Source organism: Eublepharis macularius, chromosome 15 (genome assembly GCF_028583425.1).
Source record: "Eublepharis macularius isolate TG4126 chromosome 15, MPM_Emac_v1.0, whole genome shotgun sequence".
NCBI lineage: Eukaryota > Metazoa > Chordata > Lepidosauria > Squamata > Eublepharidae > Eublepharis > Eublepharis macularius.
Window position 1 is genome coordinate 40,408,012 of NC_072804.1, and position 23,207 is coordinate 40,431,218.

At 43.6% G+C, this 23,207-nt stretch overlaps 1 protein-coding gene across 3 annotated transcripts; it reads right to left on the minus strand.

Moving 5' to 3' along the window:
• Positions 1 to 8,505: 8,505 nt before the first annotated feature.
• Positions 8,506 to 22,425, minus strand: FAM76A (family with sequence similarity 76 member A). 3 transcript variants are annotated; one of them, XM_055000117.1, is made up of 10 exons: positions 22,188 to 22,425; positions 20,554 to 20,618; positions 20,025 to 20,079; positions 19,425 to 19,577; positions 18,286 to 18,443; positions 16,798 to 16,884; positions 15,728 to 15,859; positions 12,693 to 12,828; positions 11,347 to 11,448; positions 8,506 to 10,662 (listed from the first exon to the last, which is right to left on the minus strand). In XM_055000117.1, the coding sequence occupies exons 1-10, from the start codon at positions 22,197 to 22,199 to the stop codon at positions 10,576 to 10,578; spliced, it is 987 nt and encodes a 328-aa protein (XP_054856092.1). In that variant the 5' UTR covers positions 22,200 to 22,425; the 3' UTR covers positions 8,506 to 10,575. The 3 variants fall into 3 exon arrangements, with proteins under 3 accessions (XP_054856092.1, XP_054856091.1, XP_054856093.1); XM_055000116.1 differs by lacking the exon at positions 22,188 to 22,425 and adding an exon at positions 22,005 to 22,103; XM_055000118.1 differs by lacking the exons at positions 15,728 to 15,859; positions 22,188 to 22,425 and adding an exon at positions 22,005 to 22,103.
• Between the last annotated feature and the right edge of the window lie 782 nt (positions 22,426 to 23,207).

Sequence of the window (23,207 nt, forward strand, 5' to 3'; positions counted from 1 at the left end):
TCCAACATGCTAACTACTACACCAGCTACAGTTAGCTGCTGTAGCACAGTTAAGTGGTTCAGCTGTGAATCAGCACTTTACTGGTTCGAATCTCACTACTGCCATGAGCTCAGTAGGTGGCCTTGGGTAAGCCACTCCTCTCAGCCCCAGCTCCCCAGCTGTATTGTAGGGACAATAATAACACTAACTTGTTCACTGCTCTGGGTGAGGCACTAATCTTAGAAGAGCAGTATATAACTGCAGTTTTTATTATTGTTTTTGTTGTTATTTTACCACCACCCTATTGGATGAAGGACTGCCATGCATAGAAGGAGGCAAAGACTTGATTTCTGCTGCCACAGATGGTAAGACTACATCTAAGAAGAAGAACAAATTTGACTTGAACTTTAGAAGAAACTTCTTAATCACAGGAACAGTTTGAAAATAGAACCTGTTGCCTAGAAAGGACTGTCTGGAGATCTTCAAGCAGAGACAGGGATGCTCTAATTTTGGATTTCCTGCACTGAGCAGGGAGCTGGATCAAATGGCCTAGAACAGGGGTGGCCAAACTAGCTTAATGTAAGAGCCACATAGAATAAAGTCAGACGTTTGAGGGCCACAAGACATGATGCATTGAAGTGACTTCAGATGAGGAAGCAGGTTTGGGGGAGTGTCCTGAAAGTGACATCACAGGAAGGGGTTTGGTGCAGTATGCTGGAAGTAACATAATTGGAAGGGGTGGGGCTGACCTTTGACTTGGAAGTGATATCACAAAAGTGACATCACATCTGTGCTAGACTTCACCCCCGAAGTCCCCAGATATTTTCTGAGTCAGACCTGGGAACCCCAACATTTTTATTGAAAATATGAAAGACATGGAAGGAAAGAAGGAAAAGGACGGAGGGAAAGGCATGGAAAGAAAGGAGGAAAGGGAGGGAGGGAAATAAAATAAAATGTATGGCCATGGCAATACTCAGAGACCTCCAGGAGCTGCACAATATGTCTAGAAGAGCCACATGTGGCTCCCAAGCCACAGTTTGGCCACCCCTGTCTTAGAAGTCTCCTTCCCCCTTTTCGATTCCATGACTCCAAAACTATCACACACTCTTGAGTATCTAGAAATGGCTCTCATCTGGGCATTGCCAAACCCTTTTAACAGAGAGTCAAGGGTGCCCTTGGAGAATAGGTTGTACAGATGTAGCAGTGCATGCAAAATGAAAAAACAAACAAAATCCATGCAATTTTTTTTTTGCTGTCAAGTTGCAGCTGACTTATGGCAACCCCGTATGGTTTTCAAAGCAAGAGATGAACAGAGGTGGTTTGCTATTGCCTATCTCTGCATGGCAACACTAAATTTCCTTGGTGGGCTTCTATTCAAGTACTAACAAGGCCAACGCTTCTCAGTTTCCAAGATCAGGCTAGCCTGGGCTATCCAAAATGACACAAAACATTGGACAATCGTCTGAGCTTGCCAGAACGATTCATCAGATTGGATGTTATAAAATGTAAAAAGACAGAAGAGTGGGAAAACAGATTTTTCAGGCCAGTGTTGAAGTCAGATATTAGTTCTGGGGATCTCAAAAACTTGTGTTTTTTGGCAATCGGCTTCCCAATAAAAGCTATTACATGGATTTCGTTCTTGCTCTTGGAGGATAAGTAGAGATGAGAGGTGCGTGCGAGAGCCAGCCCTGGGGGTGGGGGTCAAGTATCAGAACAGCTAGACTTGCTGGAACCGGAGGGTCAGCCCAGCCCAGCCCAGCCTTTCATCTTCCCAAAGCAAACAGAAAAAATACAGAGTCAAGCAGAGAATTTTTCAAAGGAGCAAGTGGATTTTTCCACATGTGGCAGTAAAAAAAATGATTACTCAACCTGTTGGTGGAAAAAAGATGAGGCAGCAGTGCAGCGTTGATTCCTTGAGGGCAACACACAGTAAGGACTGGACTAGCCTGCACCGCACCCCCACCAAAGGTTCTGTGCCCTTAATAGTTGTAAGACAAGGGCAAGCGGCGTTTGTTTCTGTCACTGCAGCACAGGGTTGTTGTAAAGATACAATCGAGGAGCGGAGAATGGCATAAGTCACTTCAGTCCCTTTTAGGTATGAATTAAGTAAATAAATACATACATAGTGCCTACTGACTTTCTGCTTCTCTGCAGCTGCTCAAGACGCAGAGTTTCTTTCATGAAAGGGAATTCATCCTATTTAAAGGGCAGGCAGCAAGAGCCAGTTTAGTGTTGTAGTTAGCGTGTAGCATCAGAACGGGAGAGGCTAACCCCCACTGGGTGACTTTGGGCCACGTGCTCTCTCTTGTCCTAACCACTTCACAGGGTTGTTCAGAGGATAAAATGGAGAACCCCTGTATGTCACCTGGAGTTCCGTGAAGAAGAAGTGCGATACAAATGTGATAGAAAATGCGGCTGCGTCAGTTTATTATCTGGAATCTCCCACTTCTTCATGTCTGAAAATGGGAGCTTTCTTTTGAGAAAGCTTATACCCTAAAAATCTTGTCGGTTTTTAAGGTGCTACTGGACTCAAATCTTGCTCTCCCACTGCAAAATAATTCCAGAAGGGCAGCCATCTGAGTCTGGTGCAGCAAAATTAAACTGAACTCAAGTGGCACCTGAAAGACTTAAACTGTATTCGTTTTTGTGAGTTAGAGCTCACTTCATGAGATGCGTGGTCTACATGTCCATCGGAGATAGGGTTGCCAGCTGTGAAATTCCTGGAGATTTGGGGCGTGGAGCCTGGGGAAGGCAGGAGCCTCAGCAGGACATAATGCCATAGAGTCCACCCTCCAAAGCAGCCATTTTCTCCAGGGGAACTGATCTTTGTTAGCTGGAGATCACTTATAATTCTGCGAGATCTCCAGGTCCTTCCAGTAGGTTGGTAACCCTAATAGGATATATATTTATACGTAAAAGTTACAAGCAACAGAAAGATGTGAGGCAAGTTTTGAAACAATAACCAAGCCATCTGCTAATCTCGTTTCACACTGCATCTTCCTTGATCATCTGTGATTTTATGTCAAGATGGGTAGCCGTGTTAGTCTGTCTGTAGGAGTAGAAAAGAGCACTTACAAGACTAACAAAATTTGTGGTAGGGTATGAGCTTTCGTCACAGCTCACTTCTTCAGATACTGCTAGAATGTGAGTCCATTTCTCTTTCTATCTTGGAAAGTGATTAAAAATGCTGAATGACAATAGCAGGCCTGATTAGATAGAATGGGGTATGCAGAGGGGTAGTGGGTGTGGAGAAATCAGCATGTGGTTTTACGTTTATCTTGCTTTGCCCGTCTATCTGCTGTTGGGAGTGGAGTGAATGAAGCAAATTCTCTTTTCTGGTTATCGTTTCCAACCGACCTGTTTTAGTAATACTTCCCCACTGTTGCCATTCTGTTGCTTGTAACTTTAAGTATACCTCCTATGCATATATTCTCCATGCAAGTGACAAAGGGAGCTCTGACTTACAACAGCATTTTGTTTTGCATTTTGCGAATTAATTTGGAGTGCTTTTTGTTAATGTTTTAAGTTGCCTTGGACATCTTGTTTAATCCCGCTGTGAAAGGTGTCTCCTGTACAGTCACTTGCATTAGTTTTTCAGTTGGTTTAAAGACTTCTTTACTCAGTTTTTGGAAATATGCTAATACCTTCTTCTGTTCATGGGGGCAATGCAGAGAAAGCCTGGCCTTACACCTACTTCAGCTGAAAATGAAGAACACAGAGAGACTTCTATTGTCCCGGCTTTCTTGGCAGATATCTTCAGGTTCAAGGCTATGTGATTTCTTGATCACAACATGAATGCAGAGAAGTTGGACACTTAATCCAACATGCTGAGAACGCTAGAGTGGCTTTTCTTTCTTTGAAATCAAGTTTCTAGTCCTGACAGCTGCATAAAGCTGCAATGTCTGATGAAATATTGAATGTATACACCTCTAGTAACACTTCTCAAACTGCAAATCAGGACTCTCATCAGTGGGACAAGAAATCAGGACTGAGATGAACAGGGCAAACTGGAAAATTAGGACCTGGGAGGTTTGATGGGAAATTTGGGTGTGCCTCTGCATAATGTGGGAAGTGGTCATGAAATCTTGTTCATTGCTATGTAATGCTACATTAAATGGTAAACACAAACAAAGAAATAGAAACTTGTTTTGTGTTTACTGATGTCCGATTCTTGTGTTTAAAGTTGAGAAAGGGGAAAGTAGTGTGAAGTTACTTTGCAAATGGGTCTCAAAAAGTAAAATTTAGGGCTTCTTTATACCCTTGCCTTTCTACCCAATTTGGACCCAAGGCACTTTTTATCATCCTACTCCCCAACATTTTATCCTCACAACCCTGTGAGGTAGATTAAGCTAAGAACGGGTGGCTGGCCAAAGGTCACCCAGCAAGCTTCCATGGCAGTGGGGATTCGAACCTGGGTCTCCCAGATCCTTGTCTGACACTCTTAACTGCTACACCACACTAGCTCACCCACTTCAAAAAGTTTGAGATCAAGTGTCCTATGGGAACAGGGTCCAGCTCAGGCTGATGGGATTGTACAAAAGTTGGGCAGGGCTTCAATTCCAGCTAGGAACTGGAGTCTTTTTTTCTGTGCTACAATCCCTGTCAAATTTGAAGCAATAGAGTGCTTCTGAACATGTGAAGAGTGCGTCTCAGCAGCAAATAACCACAACATGCTTCCCAGCGTGCAAGAAAAGCCCCAAGCTGTTGCAAAAGCCACTTAAGGACAGTGCCAGGTTTCCCGATAGTTTGTCGATTTTGCTGCCTTCGAAGCAGCATCTCCACCTTGCCAATCCGGAACCTTACCTGGGCAGCCTGGAGCATTTGGGACGCTCGCTCTCGGATATCTTGAAAAGGGCAACTTCTGGACAACCGCAGCAGCAGCACAAGTATCCAGGGCAGCTCAGAGGCCTTTGCTTCCAATTGCCCATTTTGGGGAGGGCAGGGCCCCTGGAGGCGGCTCAGCAGAGCCTGGGCCAAGGCTTCCATGGCTTCTCCTCTGCTCTGTTCTCCTCGGCTCAGGAGTCCAACCCATTTCGCGGAGTCTGATAAGTGGTTCTGCACCTGTATGTCTCCTTGGCCCTCCTGGGCAGGGTTCCGATGGGCATCCCTGGAGGCCTCAGTGCCTTCCACCTTTATAGCATCAATCCTGACCCCAGAGAGGGGTGAGCTTGTCATTCTTCTGAAACAGTTGAACAACCACAAAATTCCCTCTGCGGTTGAATTGGCAAGCACAAGTTTGGCAATACTTGCCAACTTCTGAAAGTTTTCCGGCAAAGGACTCACTCGCCACACCTCTTCCTTACATCAGGACTAGCCCAGTAGCAAACACTTATGTCCAGCAGCTTGCTACAACCTTCCATGCATGCCACCCTTCCCTCCACGAGTCTATTCTCTGCGAAACAAGGAGACAGGCCTCCCCTCTGTCAAGCCCTAGCAGAGCAAGTTGTATAAAAACATCTCTGGCTGATGCAATCTGTTTATGCAGCCAGAGAAAGGAGAACCGGTGCTGCGAGCCTCGACAGGTAAAGGGAAACCCCTCTTAGCATGTTCCTTGGTGCATTCTGGGAGTTGTAGTCCTACTGCAACATCAGAAGCAGCAGAAATACACTTGCAAACAAAGCCTGATCAATGTCTTTCAACAAGGCAGTCTGGAAATCTTTCTTGGGCCTGTCCTGGCTCCAAGAACTGCATTTATGCCTGCTATCTACCTACTTACAAACCTTGTACACAATTAGGCAATAATGTACTTTTGCAAGCAGAAGGACAAAGTGGTTTCTTAAGGAAGGCACCATTCCCTGCAACATCTTGGATACCTAGAGAGGGACCTCAGTATTCAGAACAAGGTGCACTTTCTAAGTGCCCCCCTTCCTTATTGTTTCACAGAGTCAACAGCCTGATTTATGATGTATATAACATTATTAATCTGCAGTATTTATTTACTCATCATTATTTATTATTAAAAACTTGGAGGGTGTTTTTTAGGGTGGTGGTGGTATATTTTTACCCCCCCCCCCAAAACCTCATTTTGTCTACAGTAGGAAATATCAACAGTTCAAAATATTCTCATTGCTACCGTGCCTTAGTTTCATGTCCCCTTTCCACTTGGAAATCAAGATAAACAGAAGGAAGTACTGTGTAGTTACTTTGTGGAACACACCACCACAGAATGTGGTGATAACTTGCTTCGATTTCAAAAGGGGGATAGACAAATTTATAGAAATAAAGCCTAGTAAGTAGATATCTTCAGAAGTAAGCCCCATTTTATTCAGTAGGGCTTATCCTAGATTGCTGATATTAGCTGCATTTGTTGTTATGTGCTGTCAAGTCACCTCCGACCTATGGCGACCCTATGAAGGAAACACCTCCAAAACATCCTATCATTAACAGACTTGCTCAGATCCTGCAAACTGGAGGACGTGGCTTCTTTGATTGAGTCAAGCCATCTCGTTTTAGGTCTTCCTCTTTTTCTACTGCCTTCCACTTTTCCTAGCATTATTGATTTTTCCAGAGAATCTTGTCTTCTCATGATGTGACCAAAGTACAATAGCCTGAGTTTTGTCACTTTAGCTTTTAAGGAGAATTCAGGCTTGATTTGATTTGACCCACTTATTTGTCTTTTTGGCTGTCCGTGGTATCTGCAGAATTCTCCTCCAGCACCACATTTCAAATGAATCAATTTTCTTCCTATCAGCTTTCTTCACTGTCCAACTTTCACATCCATACATAGTAATGGGGAATACCATAGTTTGGATTATCTTGATCTTGGTTGCCAGAGAGACATCTTTATCTTGAAGGATCTTATCTAGCTCCCTCTCAGCTGCTCTTCTAATTCTCAATTTCCCTTTTGGTTGATGACTGAGCCAAGGAATAGAAAATCTTGAACAATTTCAGTTTCCTCATTGTCAGCTTTAACATTGTGTAAATCCTCAGTAGTCATTACTTTTGTCTTTTCGATGTTGAGCTGTAATCCTGCTTTGGCGCTTCCCCCTTTAACCTTCATCAGTCGTCACTTCAAGCCAGTAACGTGGTGTCATCTGAGAGAACATTAGCTGAGTAAGATCTCTAAATTTGCTTGATTATTCAGTGCTGTGCGGCAATCAGCAAATGAAGGTTGTGACCAATGGTATCAGCTGTAGGTTTCTGCACAGCATCCAACTAGCCATGACTGCAAACAGTATGCTGGACTAAATAGACCACTGGTCTGAAATGGATGTGACAGGGGCTGATGCCAATCCAAAAAATTTTTTGGATGTTCCTCAAAATGCTGGAAGGTTCCACGGCCGAGCATCATCCTCTGATGGAGGCAATTGCTTCTGAATGGTTGCTCCGCACAGACACAAATGTGAAGCCTATTAAGTACCACTTGTGCCATGGAGGCTGCAGAAAGCCAAGATGAGCTCTTTGGGGAGAAGCAATGCTGTTTGGTTCCCATTTCCAAAGGGAAAGGGTTTGCTCGCTTCCCAACCACAGGGAGAGGTTGCCAAGCCCTGAAACGTAAGGAAATCTGTGACTCTGGCCAACATGAGGACACAGGGCCGCAAAATACCTATCTGGAATGAGCTCAGTACTTTGCTAGTCAAGCAGCTTGTAAGGAGTGACCCAAAATATTCATGGCAGCAAAGGAGAGGAGATTCCAGCCAAATGTTCTCCCTCTGCTTTCCTTTCCGTAGCTGCCTCTTCTTGCAGCAACCATTTCCATCCATGCCACTGGAGGTCTGTTGCAGGTTTTTAAAAACATCTGCTTGATTGCTGTAATGCAATAACGTTTATAACAACATGCGATTTATATACCGTCCTTCAGGACAACTTAATGCCCACTCAGAGCAGTTTACAAACTGTGTTATTATCCCCACGTCACCCGTGAGGTGGGTGGGGCTGAGAGAGCTCTTGGAAGAGCTGTGACTGACCCAAGATCACCCAGCTGGCTTCAAGTAGAGGAGTGGGGAATCAAAGCCAGTTCTCCAGATTAGAATCCTGCCTCTCTTAACCACTCTCACCAAACTGTCTCTAACTAACAATCTATTTCCACGATCTACTAGCTCCGATTTCCCATTTGTCATTTTTTAAGAGCTTCTAGCCCTTTTCATCAGCGAGTTATAAACCAAGTAAATAAATAAATAAAATGTTAAGAGAATGGCTGCTCCTTCATGAGAGGCATGAAAATGCCCTCCCTGCCATGGCAGCAGCAGCAACTTGGGTTGGGAAAAAGCAGGAAGGTGTCTACCACAAACCGGCCCACCTCTGCCGTGCCCGCTGCTGCCACCCCTGCTCCTTTTCTCCATTGCATCTGACGAACAGATGCACAAAGCAGCGACTGCAAAGCAGGGGAACTTTTCAGTTTTGTATTAGCTTATGAAAATATTTTCCACCTAGAATCATCCTGTTCACTATCTGTAGAGCAAAAATGTTAATAACTTTAAAAGTATTTTTGGTAGTCTTAGGACACCTTCAGGTTGAGAGACAGGTGACTTTTTTTTTTCAAAAGAAAGAATTCAATAAAAATTGGGTATGTAAATAGAGTTTTGTTTCATTTTTTAAAATAACAATAGCTGCAGTTATGTGGCAATACTGAAGGAGTCTCACAGAACAAGAAACCCTAGTTACAGAAAATACTGTTTAATCCTCTACATACATCAAATTCCACAATAGCACCGGCATCAACGGCCAGGGTCTATGCTGGATTAGGCCCAAGACCAAGAAGAGATTGGCTGACTTGACCAGAAAAAGGATTATAGACAAAATATCAGAACATGAAACCACTGAAGGATTTCCCCTTCCCAAACCTAAACACCCCCGCCCCCCATACACACAATATTTACATTTTTTGTACAAATCAAAAGCATTCTTTTAAGGTCATCAATATTACAAACAAGAGAAATAGCATTACTATAAATCACTCACTTAAAATGCATGATCGAGTTGACACCATTGAGAAAAGAGACACTATTTACAGAAAGCCCCTTCTTCGTCTTCGTTTTTATAGACTAAAGAATCTAAAAATCAGTATCAATTTTTTTTAAAACGTCCGTGAATCAGGTTCTCTTCTCCGTAAGAACATTTTATGTATAAAAATTAAGGTCTTCACTGTTATACTCTTCCAGCTTGATGATTTCTAAAATAGGCTGAGTCACTTTTAATAAAAAAAAACCTCCAACAAAATATAAGTAACCTACAGCAGAGAATTCATTTTAATATTATTCCTTCCACATTCAAGGATCATGGTTCTTCAAAGTGCTATAAAAGAAAAACATCCTTTATATATATATATATATATATATATATATATATATTTAAAATATCCATAAAAACTCTCGATGGAGTAGTGTCCGTTTTTTTTTAAGGGCAATTTTTCAGCTCAAGTTGCTGTATGGCACACACTTCCAAGGTCAGGTCTCTTTCCCTAAACAAGTTCTGTGGCCAGGGCCTTGAATAAGGGAACAATTTGGCCAGAGACCTTCTTGCCTTGCCCCAGTGTTGGCAGTGCATCTTATTCTGAATACTCCATGTTTCCAGAGAGATGCCTTTAGGCATGGATAAAAGAGGGGCTGAAATCATTTAACTCTCTCCAGTGATTAGGACAGGAAGCTAAGCCATTAGATTCCCTGTTGACTTCAATGGAGTTCCCAACAGTCCCCTTCTCTCATGGAGTCAAAATCGTTTTGGAGAACATCCATCCTCTTTTTCTACAGCTCTTGTCCTCTTGTACGATGACGTGTTAACTGAAAATTGGACAGACATTCCTTAACACGCTCACAAAAACCACTGTGCATAGTTGTGTGTTGTTATTGTTGGGATACACCCCGTTATTTCTTGGGAATGGTCTCACCTTACACTCGATCCTAGCAGACGATCCATCTCCTTCACCCTTTCCTCCCCACAAGAGTGTAAACAAACAGAAGAAAGAGATCAAATCTTGATGATGAAAACCCCAAACCTACCACTATTCTTTGAAAATAAAAAAGCTGTGTATATTAGCATAATAAAACGGGTAAAATCCTCTTCCCTCCAAATTAATGTTCCTAATGTTGTGTTTGAAAAGGGCTAACTCATTAGAAATCTAGATGGCAACTGTTTTTGTTTAATGCAACTCCCTCCAAACCTTGAATCCTGCCCCCTCCAATAAAGGAAATGCTTTTGCATTCTGGCCTAATGCTCCATGAGTAAGGAGAGTTAAGAATTTCCCTTTCAAATGCTAAACGCAAGCAGAACACTGAAAAGTACTTCCAGGTCTGTATGCCCAGGACAGAGAGAGAGAGAACAACAGCAGGAATATCTTGTTTCCAACACAATCCCTTTTTCCTTACAGGCCAGATGGCAGTGATAATCAAACCAATTCTGAAAACGTCCACGCTGCGAGTGTTTTGAGTGGGGGGAACCTGGAGGGACGGGGATAGTGGGATGCATCCCTTGTTGCTGGAGAAGTGCATTATCAAACACTCAACACTCAAGCATGCTACTGAGTGGCTGCGCACAACAGGTTCCCGTCATGTCTGTTGCAACGTTAGTCAAAGTGAGGATCAGGAAAGATTCCACCAGAAGTGGTGTGAGTCTTAGCCCAAAGGCTCCTTTACTGTGGGATGGATTTCTGTGTTGCGTTTAAGGGGAGGTGATTGCTCCTGGCTTCTCAGGCTTTTTGCCCTTGGACAAAGCTGCAGCTTGCTTCAGGAGTTCTCTGTTCTTGGCCTGTTGAAAAACAAAGGGAGGGGGGAAAGAGAGCGTTTTAAATGGAACATGGCTGCAGTTACTCAGAGTAGGCAACGGAACACAATTCAGATTTGGGTACAAAAGAACACAAGCGAGGCAGCAGAATTTCAGTGCCAAAACAAAGAAGAGTTAAAATTCTGCACTCAAAGCACAGTTCCACAACTTGAATAAATATGCAAATCCATTTATTCTGTGATTTAAAAAACGATGATGTATCACTTATTCTGATTTTGCTGCTGCTACAGAAGGCTCCTGCCAATCGACAGAATCCACGTCTGCCTTTTATTTATTTTTAAATCCCACCCATTCCATCACAGAAGATTAATTACTTAGGCAGTACTATGCGAGATGCTGAACAGTCCTGTCGCCCCATCCCACCCCGTTCATCACAGAATCCATTTATACGCAGCCCCGAGACTATCTGGAGCAAGTGTATGACTGGACTGAGTTTTGTAAGAGCCAGGAGTTCTCCCAAAATGGAAGGCTGGATAAGAAGCCAAAGAGATGGAAGCAAAGAGTTATTAACAACACACAGATGCACAGGGACGACATGTCAGAGAACAGAGGAGGGGCACTTCCAATGACACGCAAGCTTGTGGTATCAGTCCAATAACTGCAGCGGTCAGTCAGTCTTGTGACGCCACACTGTGGACCCCAAAGTACCTGCAATTGTTCTGTTACTTCCTTGTGAGTCTTTTCCATTTGATTCATTTTAACCCTCATTTGCGATTCCTGGTACTGTAGATCGGCCTTCAGCTCAGTTATCTGCACAACAAAAATGGACAAATGTGTTGGGCCCAGAAGAGAACAAGCAAGTTGAAATTCCTCTGCACTGGACAGAGTGCCTTACGAGAACAGCAAATCTGTTAATGTCGAGCAACCTCAGATGCCATGAGCTAATGACTCTGATTGGTAAAAAGAAAATACAAAAGGACTGAGTCAGGCTTGTAAAGCCACACTGGTGACCACTAGAGATGGGCACGAACTGAAATACGAACCAAAGTTCAGCACGAACCAGGCCGTTTTTTGGGTTTGTGAACCGGCGGTTTGTATGGTTCGTTTTTCAGTTTGTCACTACAGATAGCCTGGCATCGATCAATCTGGTACCTAGGCAATGGTGGGATGGGCTTTCTGCAGACCTTCTGCAGCCCCAGAAGTGACGAACTGATGAACCAAACAAACTGGTTCATGAACCAGGCAAGTTCATGGCGGTCCGTGGTTTGTGAAATGCAATGAGCCATGAACCGCAACGATCCTCCATTTTCCTGGTTCGTGCCTGCCTCTAGTGACCACATGAACTGGTGTTTGTGAAAGGTGCAGCTTGGTAAATCACTAGGCTCATACACTTCCTTGTTTGTTCCCTTTGCTCGGCATGCCAAGAATGGAGATGAAAGTCTTCAACTAACTCTGATTTAACACCTGAATATTAACAAACTGAGGTTTCTTTCCTCAAATGTCAAACCCTAATTTCTTAATGTGCCTGGCATTTGGACATCAAAACAAACTGCAATTAGTTGAAGGCTTTCATCTTCAATCTCAGGGCGCTGCATGGGAAGAGAGAACATATGAACCCAACTTTTAACCTGGTTCATGCATATCACACAAGAAGTTTGGTTCATCCATGATGTCTTTACGCAGCCTTAGAGAAATGCGGAAAGCGAAAGAAACCGTGCAAAAGGTCTTTTCTTTGTGCTTTTTAAGGGCACAGAGAAATGTAGAGGGTGTCCCCACAAATGCACCTGGAAGCTTTGGGGAGCTTCCCTCTCCATGTGCTGAGCATAAAACTGAGTGTAATGCAAAGAGCCCCCCCCCATCTTGCTTTCTAACCTAGAACTTCTAAAGGCAGCAGGATACATTCCGGTCTTCAGAGGCATTAAGTTCATACCAAGACAAAGCTCTATTCCTTCAGCATCAACATTAAGCACAAATTTGCTGGCAAAGAGGCTGGAAAGGGAATCTTAAAACAAACCAGCCCACTGCCCTGCAGAGATAGACCGAGAGGGTATTACCTTCTTCTCTTTCTCCAGGATCATCTGATCCTTTTGGTGTAGCATTTTCTTTAGACTGGCCACTTCTTCCTTCAACTGAGCTATAATGACAAAATGGTCTGTGCCGGGAGAATCCAAGGCAAGGTCTGGAGAAAAACTGCAAGAGACAAGGAGGGAGGGATCCTGTTACACGCTGTGCTGCCACAGTTCAGGTCATCTGCTATCTATCTGCTCTGAGGGGTGACAAGAGCGGCCTGCTTCTCAGGGGCACAATCAGGAAGAAAACAATCACAACATAAACCCTACATGAGGAAGGTTGTACTTCTGATTTGAATTCACTTTCTCTCACCTGCCTGCTTGCCCACATGGCTAGTCAGAGCTGGACAACCAGCAAACTGCCAAGCCAAACAAATCAGACCTTCAATAATCCTCATTTTTGCAGTCTGTGACCTTTTTATGTCCCACTCTTCCTCCATGGAACTTCAGGTGATATTCTCCCCTCTTCCATTTTATTCTCACAACCACTATACGTGGGAAAAGTCAGGCTCAGAGCGAGTGACTGGCTCAAAGTTGCCACCGGAGCTTCACGGCTGAGTGGAAATTTGAATTCGGATCATTCTAGTCCTGTATTTGACACAGGAGGCAGTCCACTGCACAGGCTCTCAAATCCTAGGCAGTAACCAATATGAGGCTTATCAAAGCCCCTGGCAGGCTGTATTTGGCTTGACAGGTCCCCAGTTGTATAGACTGGCGGTAAACAGTCACTGAGAGTTTCACATGCTCATCTCAGCAGTAACAGAAGTGCTATTTTCTTGGTTAGATCTAAGACTGGGGCTTATGCACCTAAACCCAACAACACATAACCATTCCTTTTATAAATAAGCTCTTCTGATCAGAAATCTTAATCATTAAAAAACACAACAAAATAGAATATATGGCAGAATGTTACAAAACTCATATACAGTAAACATTAACAAATTAAAACACCTCTTGATAGCGCCTTATGGAAATCACTATTGCCAAAAATGGGGCGACAGCCCTAGTTATCACTGGACTGTTATCTGCCAACAGAAAAGAGATTACCCAAGCTTCAGCAGAAAGCTAATATTTGGTCAAGATAGGCATGATTCAGAGATCTTTGGGTACCGTCCGTTGATCACAAAATAACATGAGATGATCTAGACTCTACATTGTACCAAAATAGAAAAGAATCCAGTAGCACCTTTAAGACTAACTTTACTGTAGCATAAGCTTTCGAGAACCACAGTTCTCTTCATCAGATACATTGTACCAGACTTGGGTTTTAGTAAAGTGCCCCCTCAGTTCTGTGGTTGGCAACATCTGCCAAGCATGAAATCACACCTATGACTAGGGACCATAAGGAAATTTATCTATGAGGGGAGAATTGGAGAGGGGGGATTCTCTATCGCAGAAACAGAACACAGGAGCCTTGCATATGGCTGCATGCTAAAATGGTCCAAATTGGTTACCCTCATCCTCAGCAATTCCTGTTTTCCTAATGAGGGAAAGATCGAGGGACTCAAGTCTATTATCAACACACAACTCCCAAACACTTCTAAAAGTATTTTCCTTCTATAGACGTTAAGAGTCCCCCCCTATCAGGTACTGAACATCAAGAAAACAACCTTCAGTCTTTCATTAAGAACACCAATGCAGGCTATAGATTCCAATCAGTACAGCACAGACTCAGTCTAGGCACTTCTACCATCCAGTGAAGGAACTGAAGGAGGAGAAGATTTATGGACTCAGAGACTCCATTAACCAAATGCCTACCCCAAATAAACCCTGAGGAATTATCTTGGAATTAAAAGCTTCAATAGCTGCAGGTACATACTGCCCTCCTGAGTAAAAGAACCTTAAAAGATCATTTATAGTTGACCTGGCAATCTCAGTAACTGAATAAACTTGAGTTTTCCACATAAGATGATAATGAATGATACGCAACTCCCAGATATCTGAAGTGAGTCACCTGTGGTGTTTTTTCCCCTTGGTGGTCCATATCAACTGTTTAATACAGGGATATTTTGAAAAGAACATTATTTTTTATTTTCCGTAAAGCACCGATAGCTCTTCTTGAGTACAGTCATTAATAAATGTATTCAGTGTCTTACAAAGTCCACCTCCTGATCTGGATGGTAACACAGCGCCATCCGCATAAAACAGCAGGAGGAGGGCAACGTATACTACGAAGGGCCTTCGCTGACTATTTTCTTTAAAATCAGGCCCCAGCTGCTTCCCAGGCTTGCCTACATGCAGAATTTGCAAAGCTTCCAGCTGTATCAGAGATCTTACTTCATCGACAGCGTTGCAGAGATCGAGCTGAGAGACACTAGTTCTACTAACTAGACTTCTTCATTAAGCTGAATCGGTTTATGCACGCCCCCCAATGGCAACGAGCAGAAACTGCAAGGGACTGTTCTAAGTAACTGAACAGTGGGTCAAACTAGGCACAGCTCAGGAAGATGTGCAACGGGCGCACCTCTATCCTTTTAAATTGGACAGTAGCAACAGTGAGGAGCCCTGCTTTGGACAAGGGAAGGAGGGGTAAATCTTTCCTTACATCCCATTTTCTGGACCTCACACGCTACCCTAAATCTCCAGGTAAAGAAAATAAAAGGGTTTCATAAATGCAGTGTTACAGTATGAGTGGCGTTAGGTGAGATTTTAGTCAGTTTTCTGACGGAAGCCAATAAAAACCTTGAAACACTTGTGCATTAACATCACCCAATATAATTATTTGAACTTTGGTATTACAAGAACTGCCTTTTATTCCTGTGGTCTGATGTCCAACCAAGGTTAATGGATTCATGATAGGTTGTTATAGCATGGAAATCAACCAGAGTGCCCAAACAAGGCCAATAAGCAGTTGGGGACAAATTAAGACGCACTTAGAAGTTCTGGCCTGCAGTCCTGGCATGACGACCTTTAAAAGGAGATCCATCGACATGGATTAGTTCAGGAAAAGGAGACAATAAAAAAAAAATCCCAAGGTTGGGAAAAGCAAGGGAGGGGGAGAAAATGAGAGGTGGTCTCACTTCAGGATGTCAGTGCCTTGAGAAACAGGACAATCATGGGCAACGAGACTCTGTTGGGAAGCAGCCCACTGCACCAACACGGACGGGGCACTCTGGATAGGGGGGCAAAGCATCTCGGGAGAGGAAGGAACGCTGAGAATCAGAGAGGAAAGGGAGGAATGAAAATATGCACGTCAAAGAGGCTTTTTTTTATATATATAACTATATCCTTCCTCAACCTTGCCTGATAACTGCCAGGGATGTCTAGTCTGCTATTTCATTTTATCTTGTCCTCCGATGTGAAAGGGGAAGACTACACACTCATACATACTTTGCACGCAGCAGTGGCTGAATAAAAGAGCCTTTCCAAAGCATCTGTTGTTTTCCTGCTGCAAAAAGCAGGTAGGAGTGTGGCGGATAGGATCTGCTACCCTCTTTCTCTTTTTACCTTATTCTATTTTGCTGTCTAATCTAAGATTGCTTCCACATGGAGAGCATTACTCCATGCACTCCCCCCGCCCCCGCCACACCAAACTACAGCTATTCTTCTGCAGATCATCCAATTTACAGTTTTCCCCTGGCTCTGCTGTGCTCTTTCCCAAACCTGTTTTAGTACGATCTTTTCTGAAAGATCTATATCCAAAGCAAGTTTGGGGAAAGTGTGGATGGGAAGGTGTGGGTTTCTGCACTTCCCTGCCCACATCTGGGGCCATTCCCAATTGTGGTGGCTGGAGAGCAGTTTTTAATCAATAGTAGGTATATTTATATATCGCTGTTAATCTATAGCGATATAGCTACTGTCCAAAGGGAATCTCACCATACAGAAGCTCTGCCGCTGCTGCGAATGATGCTCCATTCACAACAGCAGTGAGGGCAAAGCTGGGAACCGTCCTCGTGTGGAAGCAACCTATGACTGTAGCGTGGAATATACAGCTGCACTCAAACACAATATAGCCCATTGTTAAAGGTGGGCTTCTAAGAGGCCTGTAACTCCAGAGAAGGAACTTTCACATCCATGTGCTCTGACTGGACTAATATACATTTAAATAAAGACATGCCCCAGAAGCATTTCTAAAATTGAACTGGCTCACCTGTCCCCATTGGCTGATATGGCATCAAACATGGGTTTCTTCTTTGGGATTTCATTCTGAATTGATGATGTAGACAATGTTTTCTGGCTGCAAAAGAAAGGGGACGGGGGTGGGAATCCTGGTAATAACTTGAAAGCTTTACAATTCCAAGTCAATCTTTTGTATTGCTGCCTTGTTTCAACAACAGCAGCAAAATCCTTAAGGCAATCCCCTGCACCTTAAGAAACAATGTTTTTTTTAAAAAAAATCTAATGTAAAAACAACTTGTAGATTCATACAGTGCACCATTTTAAAAAAAAATACTACCAACGTTTTAGTGCTGTACATTACAAAGAGAGCTAACCATCACAGATAAAAGACCACATCCTTGCTATGTAATCAGTAAAGAAAGGTATGTGCAGTGATGTACATTTTCCAAAAAAATTAGAATCGGAAAGCCTTCTAGAAAGCTTTAAGGAAAAATATCCAATGTTCTAAACAGAGTGTGATCTGATTTAGCACATTTATTTTGACCTATATTTAGTAAAAAAAAAAATGTTTTTAAAGAACCTCATGTTAATTTTCTGTCCTAACCATAACAAATAATTGAACTGAAATATTAGATTAGGGGGAAAAGATCAAGTTTGGTTCAAACGTTAGATTAAAAAAAATTCAAAGTTTTATGTAAAAATTATTTTTACTGGAAAAAATTAAAAGACAGTATAATATGAACTTCCCTTTTGTTGTTTAAATTTAAGGGAAAAAACAAGGGCCTGAACACTGCTGAGATATTAGTTTTAGCTTACCAAAGAACAGGGTATGTAGCTGTTCACTGATCCATTTTGATAGAATTTACCTCTTATCCCCAGAGGTCACTGGGGCACCACATGACTTATTAATTATATATCACATTAGTGGTTATAATATACCTTCCACCATGCCAGAGAAAAATATAAATAAAAAACTCAGCTTCGGTTTTTGTTTGACCTGCGCTGTCAATCAGGTGATTATGTAAATTGATATTTTAATTTGGAACATCACATATATGTTGTAGGGGATCTGGGAGACTCGGGTTCAAAATCCCACTCCGGCACAGAAAATTGCAGGGTGGCCTTGGGCCAGTCACACCCTCCCACCTAATCTACCTCAAATTGTTGTGAGGATAAAATGGAGGAGAAAACAGTGTAAGCCACTTTTGTTCCCCAATAGAAAGAGAGGAGGGGTATAATTAAACTTAAACAAACAAGTGGTTTTATTCCTTCACTGTTGGTTTAGGAAATATACATCTCCCATCACACCAATGGGGAATGTAGGAGGATCATGTTAGAAATCATTTTGTTTCACATTCATGACGTTAGAATCCAACATATCAATGAATTCATTACCAGAAAGCCAAGCCCATTTCCCTCACTGCAGGCAAGGTTGTCCTGCTTTGTTCTCTTACAGAAGCACATAAAAGAGTGAACTGCTAGGAAGCAGACAGCAAAACAGAAAGTGAGACAGAATTACCTGTTATAATGGCCACTGCTACTGAGCCTACCATACTGTTCCTTCTCTTGCAAGCTTGATCGGGAAGAGCTGCTCAAGTGTTTACGTTGCTCTTTGGTCTTCTGCAAGACTCGTTTATAGGACAGGGTGCAAAGCCAGCACAGAAGCTTCCCATCCACCTGAAAAACAGAAAAGGAACAGGATCTGATCAGATATTCTCTACCAAAGAACTGAGTGCAGCCTTTGGGATGAACTATGTTTGCTTCTACATCACATGCAGAAAGGCATACCTGCTTTAAATCACACATCTCATTGAGGTGCCATCTGTATTCAGTATTTTGACTTACCCAGTTCAATGGCCACTTCTTACATAGGGGAGGAGCCATTTTAGTGGCAGAGCATCTGCTTTGCATGCAGAAGGTGCTAGGTTCCATCCCTGGCACTTCCAGTTAAGAGGTGATATGAAAGACTTCCACCTAAGACCCTGGAGGGCTGCTGCCAGTCAGAGTAGACAACACTGGTCTTGAGAGAGCAGTGATCTGATTCAGTATAATGAAGTTTTGCATGTTCACTTGACATCACAAGGCGTATCCAGTGCTAGAATAACAGCCAAACCAGAGGTGTGCCAGGAATTTTGTGTCTGGAGCTCCCAACAGCTTTCAAAAATTTAATTATTAGGTGCGTGGGGAACAGATCTGGATCAGGACTGCAGCAGGATAAGATGTCACCTTAAGGCACAGTTTGTTTAACCTTGGTTTGTGAGTAAAGTCCACTCAGTATGCTTCATGCCTCTTTCCTGCCCCCAAGAAGAGAGGATGCTCTCCCCACACTGCCACCTCTAAGGCCAAGCAGCCTCAACAAACCATAGTTGGTGAATTCAGATGCCAAGAAACCACAATTAATACAGAGTACAGTTCACCAGACTCTTGCAAACCTCTACCCTGAAATCTCAGTTTTGTGTCAACAAAACCAAACCTGTTTTATCACAACATCGGAATGCTACTGGAATCTAAGCTCAATGAACAGCAAAGGCTAATCCCAGCTCTGTTGCACCATGGATCTAAAAATGTGCAATATGTGAATGTTGCCCTTTGCTGATGAAAAAAACTTCAGTGAGCGGCTTCTTCAGGTGTGATACTGAAACATATACAGATACTCACTTTTTTCCTATCGTCTTTCCTGTCAAAGGCACACTGCTGCTTGCACTGTTCACAGGAATGTGGAGGCCCGTATTTCTTCTCAGAGTTTGTACAACGTTGGCATTTGTTACCAATAAAGGCAGCAATTATGTTGCAATACTGGCAAGGTTTTGGCTTTAAAAAATGAAAAGCACAGAGATTAAAAATTTCAGTCCTACATACATTTTTAAATGCTTCCAAGATTGCTTTTGTGACTTCTTGCAACCAAACTACCAGAAATACTTATTTGGAAACATTACATATATTTAATTTTGCATATAATTTTTATCCCACCCTTCCTACAAGGAACTCAGGGCAGCATGTTTGGTTCTCTCCTTCTCCCTCTGCTCCCTCACACCCCCTACGAGGTAAGTTAGGTTTAGAGAAAGCATCTAGTCCAAGGTCACCCAATGAGCCCCCTGGATGAATGAGGATTTGATTTGGCCTCCCTGGGCGTAATGCAACATTCTAACCACTTTCCCACAATGCCAGGAAACAGTTCTCTCCAAAGCTAGCTGCACCATTTGTCTTGCTCATTCATGCAAAACACTCCATTTATGTATGTTAAATCACAGCACCTACCGTCCCGTAAAGTTTCACATTCTGAGCACATTTCTTGCATATCGTGTTGGTTTTGCTAATGGAACAAGAAATAATTAAATTATGACATGGAAATACAGCCTACATGTATAGATTATGGAAAAATTTGAACAGAAGGGAGAACTTTGAGTATGCGACTTTTATTCATTTTTTATTTGTTACTTCCTTTACATGATTTATTATGTTTGAAGACCAACTTGGATGCCTACTGTTCTTTCTGTACTGTTTTTAATTGTGTATTCCACTTTGAATCTCAGTGAGAAAGGCAGACTGCATATTAAGTAAACAAATAAATAAAAGTTGACCGAACCACTCTGCCAAAGAAACACACTAGTGTGACCATTTAAGAAACCCATTACTGTTGCTATACAATCCACAAGTATAGAAGGCAGAACAAAGGGCCCTTGTCTGGAAAACTATGGATAATGAAAGGCCCCTGATCAGGACATCTTCAAGAAGGAAATTCTAATTTTTCCTGACAATCTAGTACTTACACAGAAGAAGCATTTACCTCTCTTGCTGGAATTCAGTTCGACAGTAAGTACATTTAACAATGGGATGTGCAATCCGACACTCCTGCAAGAGAGAAAACATAGAAATGTTATATATAGGCTTTAATTTTAAAAGGAAAATACACACACAAAAACACATGCACTTAGCCTTCACTCATGTTTCATCCTTCCAAAAGGAAGGAAATACTTCCAAGGAGCACTGAAAACAGGAAGAGACCACCACAACAAAGTAGAATATATTCTACAAAGTAGAATATATTCTACTATATTCTACGTCAGGAACTACAATGCCAAGACCACGGCAATACAGCCCGGAAAACCCACAACAGCCAAAGTAGAATATAGCTGTCATTTCAGGTATCCAGCTAAACAGAAATACTACAATATGAACAGAACAACCTGACACCTGCTGTGCAACGTTGTATACCATTATGGTCTCTGAGAATGATATGCAATAGCACAATATGCAGTAGTGTGTGGATATAGTTCTAGTTTATCTCCACATGCCCCTTTCCATCAGTCTCATAGCTCTTCCTGCCCTATAATAATAGTAAATTTATTCCAGAAGGGCAGCCTTGTTATGCTGGATGCAGTCCTACTCTTTCTCCACAGTTCTTTTCCTATCAGCCTCGTAATCCTCCCTGCCTCAACAATAATAAAAGCATTACACAACACATCATATTAGCAACAATAACAAATCTCTTACTTATGAAAGCTGGCTGTAATAAATGTGCTAGTATTTAAGGCGTCCCAGCCTTTTTTTACCTTGTTATTTTAAAAGTATTTATTTTAAAGTAAATAAAATGTGTGCATTTAAATCACACATACATATAACTTCATTTGTAGCCCACCTTTCTCCCTAAGACCCCAAGTGGATTACAAATTTTTTTAAAAACCTCAATCAGACACCAGAGACTTCCAATAAACAATACAGTAGGTCCAGGGTTACAAAACATCTGCTTATTTTCCTCCCCTTCCCGAACATTTTATTTGTTTAGATAGTTATACTCTGTTTTTCTAAGTACTGGGAAACTAATGTGGCTTACAACACCCATCACCCTCCATTTTATCCGCACAACCACTACCCTGTAAGGTTGAGAAACTGGGACTGGCCCAAAGTCAGCTCGTGAGTTTCCTTGGCAGAGTGGGCCATTGGAACACAGTCCCTAGTCTTAGGCTCTAACCACGTTTATCCTCACAACAGCTCTGTAAAGTAGGCCAGGCGGCTCATACCTCATTTCCCCTCACCCTCAAAACAGCCCTATGGGATAGTCCACCTACAGACGCCACACTGGAGCAAGGGGGGGGAGTAAAAAGATAGCTCAGCAAAGACTCCAGTCCTGGGGAGGGGGACATAGACACAAGGATCCTGGTCCATGGCTCACTCTCGTCACTGTTGCCCCCCCCCGCTCCCTCCTCCCCCCCCCCCGCGGCCGCCGCTGGCCCTGACCTTGCAGAGCTGCTGGCCTTGGCTGAGCGCCTCGAAAGGGAAGCGCTGGTGGCACTTGGTGCAAGCGTAAAGCGCCGCCATCGCGCCACCCTTCCCTGACAGGCGCGTCCCCGCCTTCCGCCCACCTCCATTGGCCGAGGGCTACGCCACTCAGCGACGTGGAGGCGTGGCTTCTGGCCGTACCTGGAGGCCCATTGATTCTCCGGAGACGTCACTCAGGAGTTTGAGGCGGGCCCGGCCGGGTGTTGTAGGAAGAAGCTGGAGGAGGAGGAGGAAGCGGAGGGGAGCCGGAGTGACGTCACTGGCAGGACTTCTGGCGGAGTTGCGAGAGGACTTCTCCGAGGGCTAACCTCGTCGTCGCTTGCTCTCGCGAGAAGCGAGGCGGACCATAGAGAGGAGGATAGAAGGAAGGTTATGGGCAGGCAAGCGCTTTTGTATAGCGCCATCACGGGGCGTATTGGAATTGAGAGACCCAGCCGGGACTCTGGAACTGTTTCATAAAACCCCTGAGCACGTACAGAGACCCTCTTGTCTCCCTCCCCACTGAATTACTGCACTTGGTCTTTGTTTTGTTTCGGAATAACAGGGGGAAGGGCGCCAATAGGGGAGGGCTTCTGAAATGATTAGTCCTCGAGTCTAGCGCTGGGGTTGCCAACCTTCAGGGCGTGGCTAGAGATCTCCCGGGCAGCTATGACATTGCTCGTAGCGGCAGCCCCCCCCCCCCCCCGAAATGCGCGGCACAGTTGGAGGCATAGACACCGTTCTCTCCGGCTTCGGAAACCCCCTCAGCGAGCACGGGTCAGCCTCTGCTCTCGCGGGGCATGGAAGACCGTCAACCAGTCAGAACGGCGCTGCAGGGACCTGTGTGTGTGTGTGGCAGGGGGAATGGGTTGCTATAAACAGACTGACCCCGGGCGCATGCATGGAGGGCCTCCAGGTTGCTGCCCCTCGTGTGGCTAGTCATCTCCACCTCCCAGGAACTGGTGGGAGGAAGCAGCCACGTACGGCCCCAGGGTTGCCAGTTCCAAGTTGGGAAATTCCTGGAGATATGGGGGGTGAAACCTAGAGAAAGTGAAGTTTGAGGAGGGAAAGGACCTTGGCATGGCATAATTCCACCCCCCAAAGTAGCCATTTTCTCCAGGTGAACTGATCTCTGTGGCCTGGAGACCAGTTGTAATTCCGGGAAATCTCCAGCCACTATCT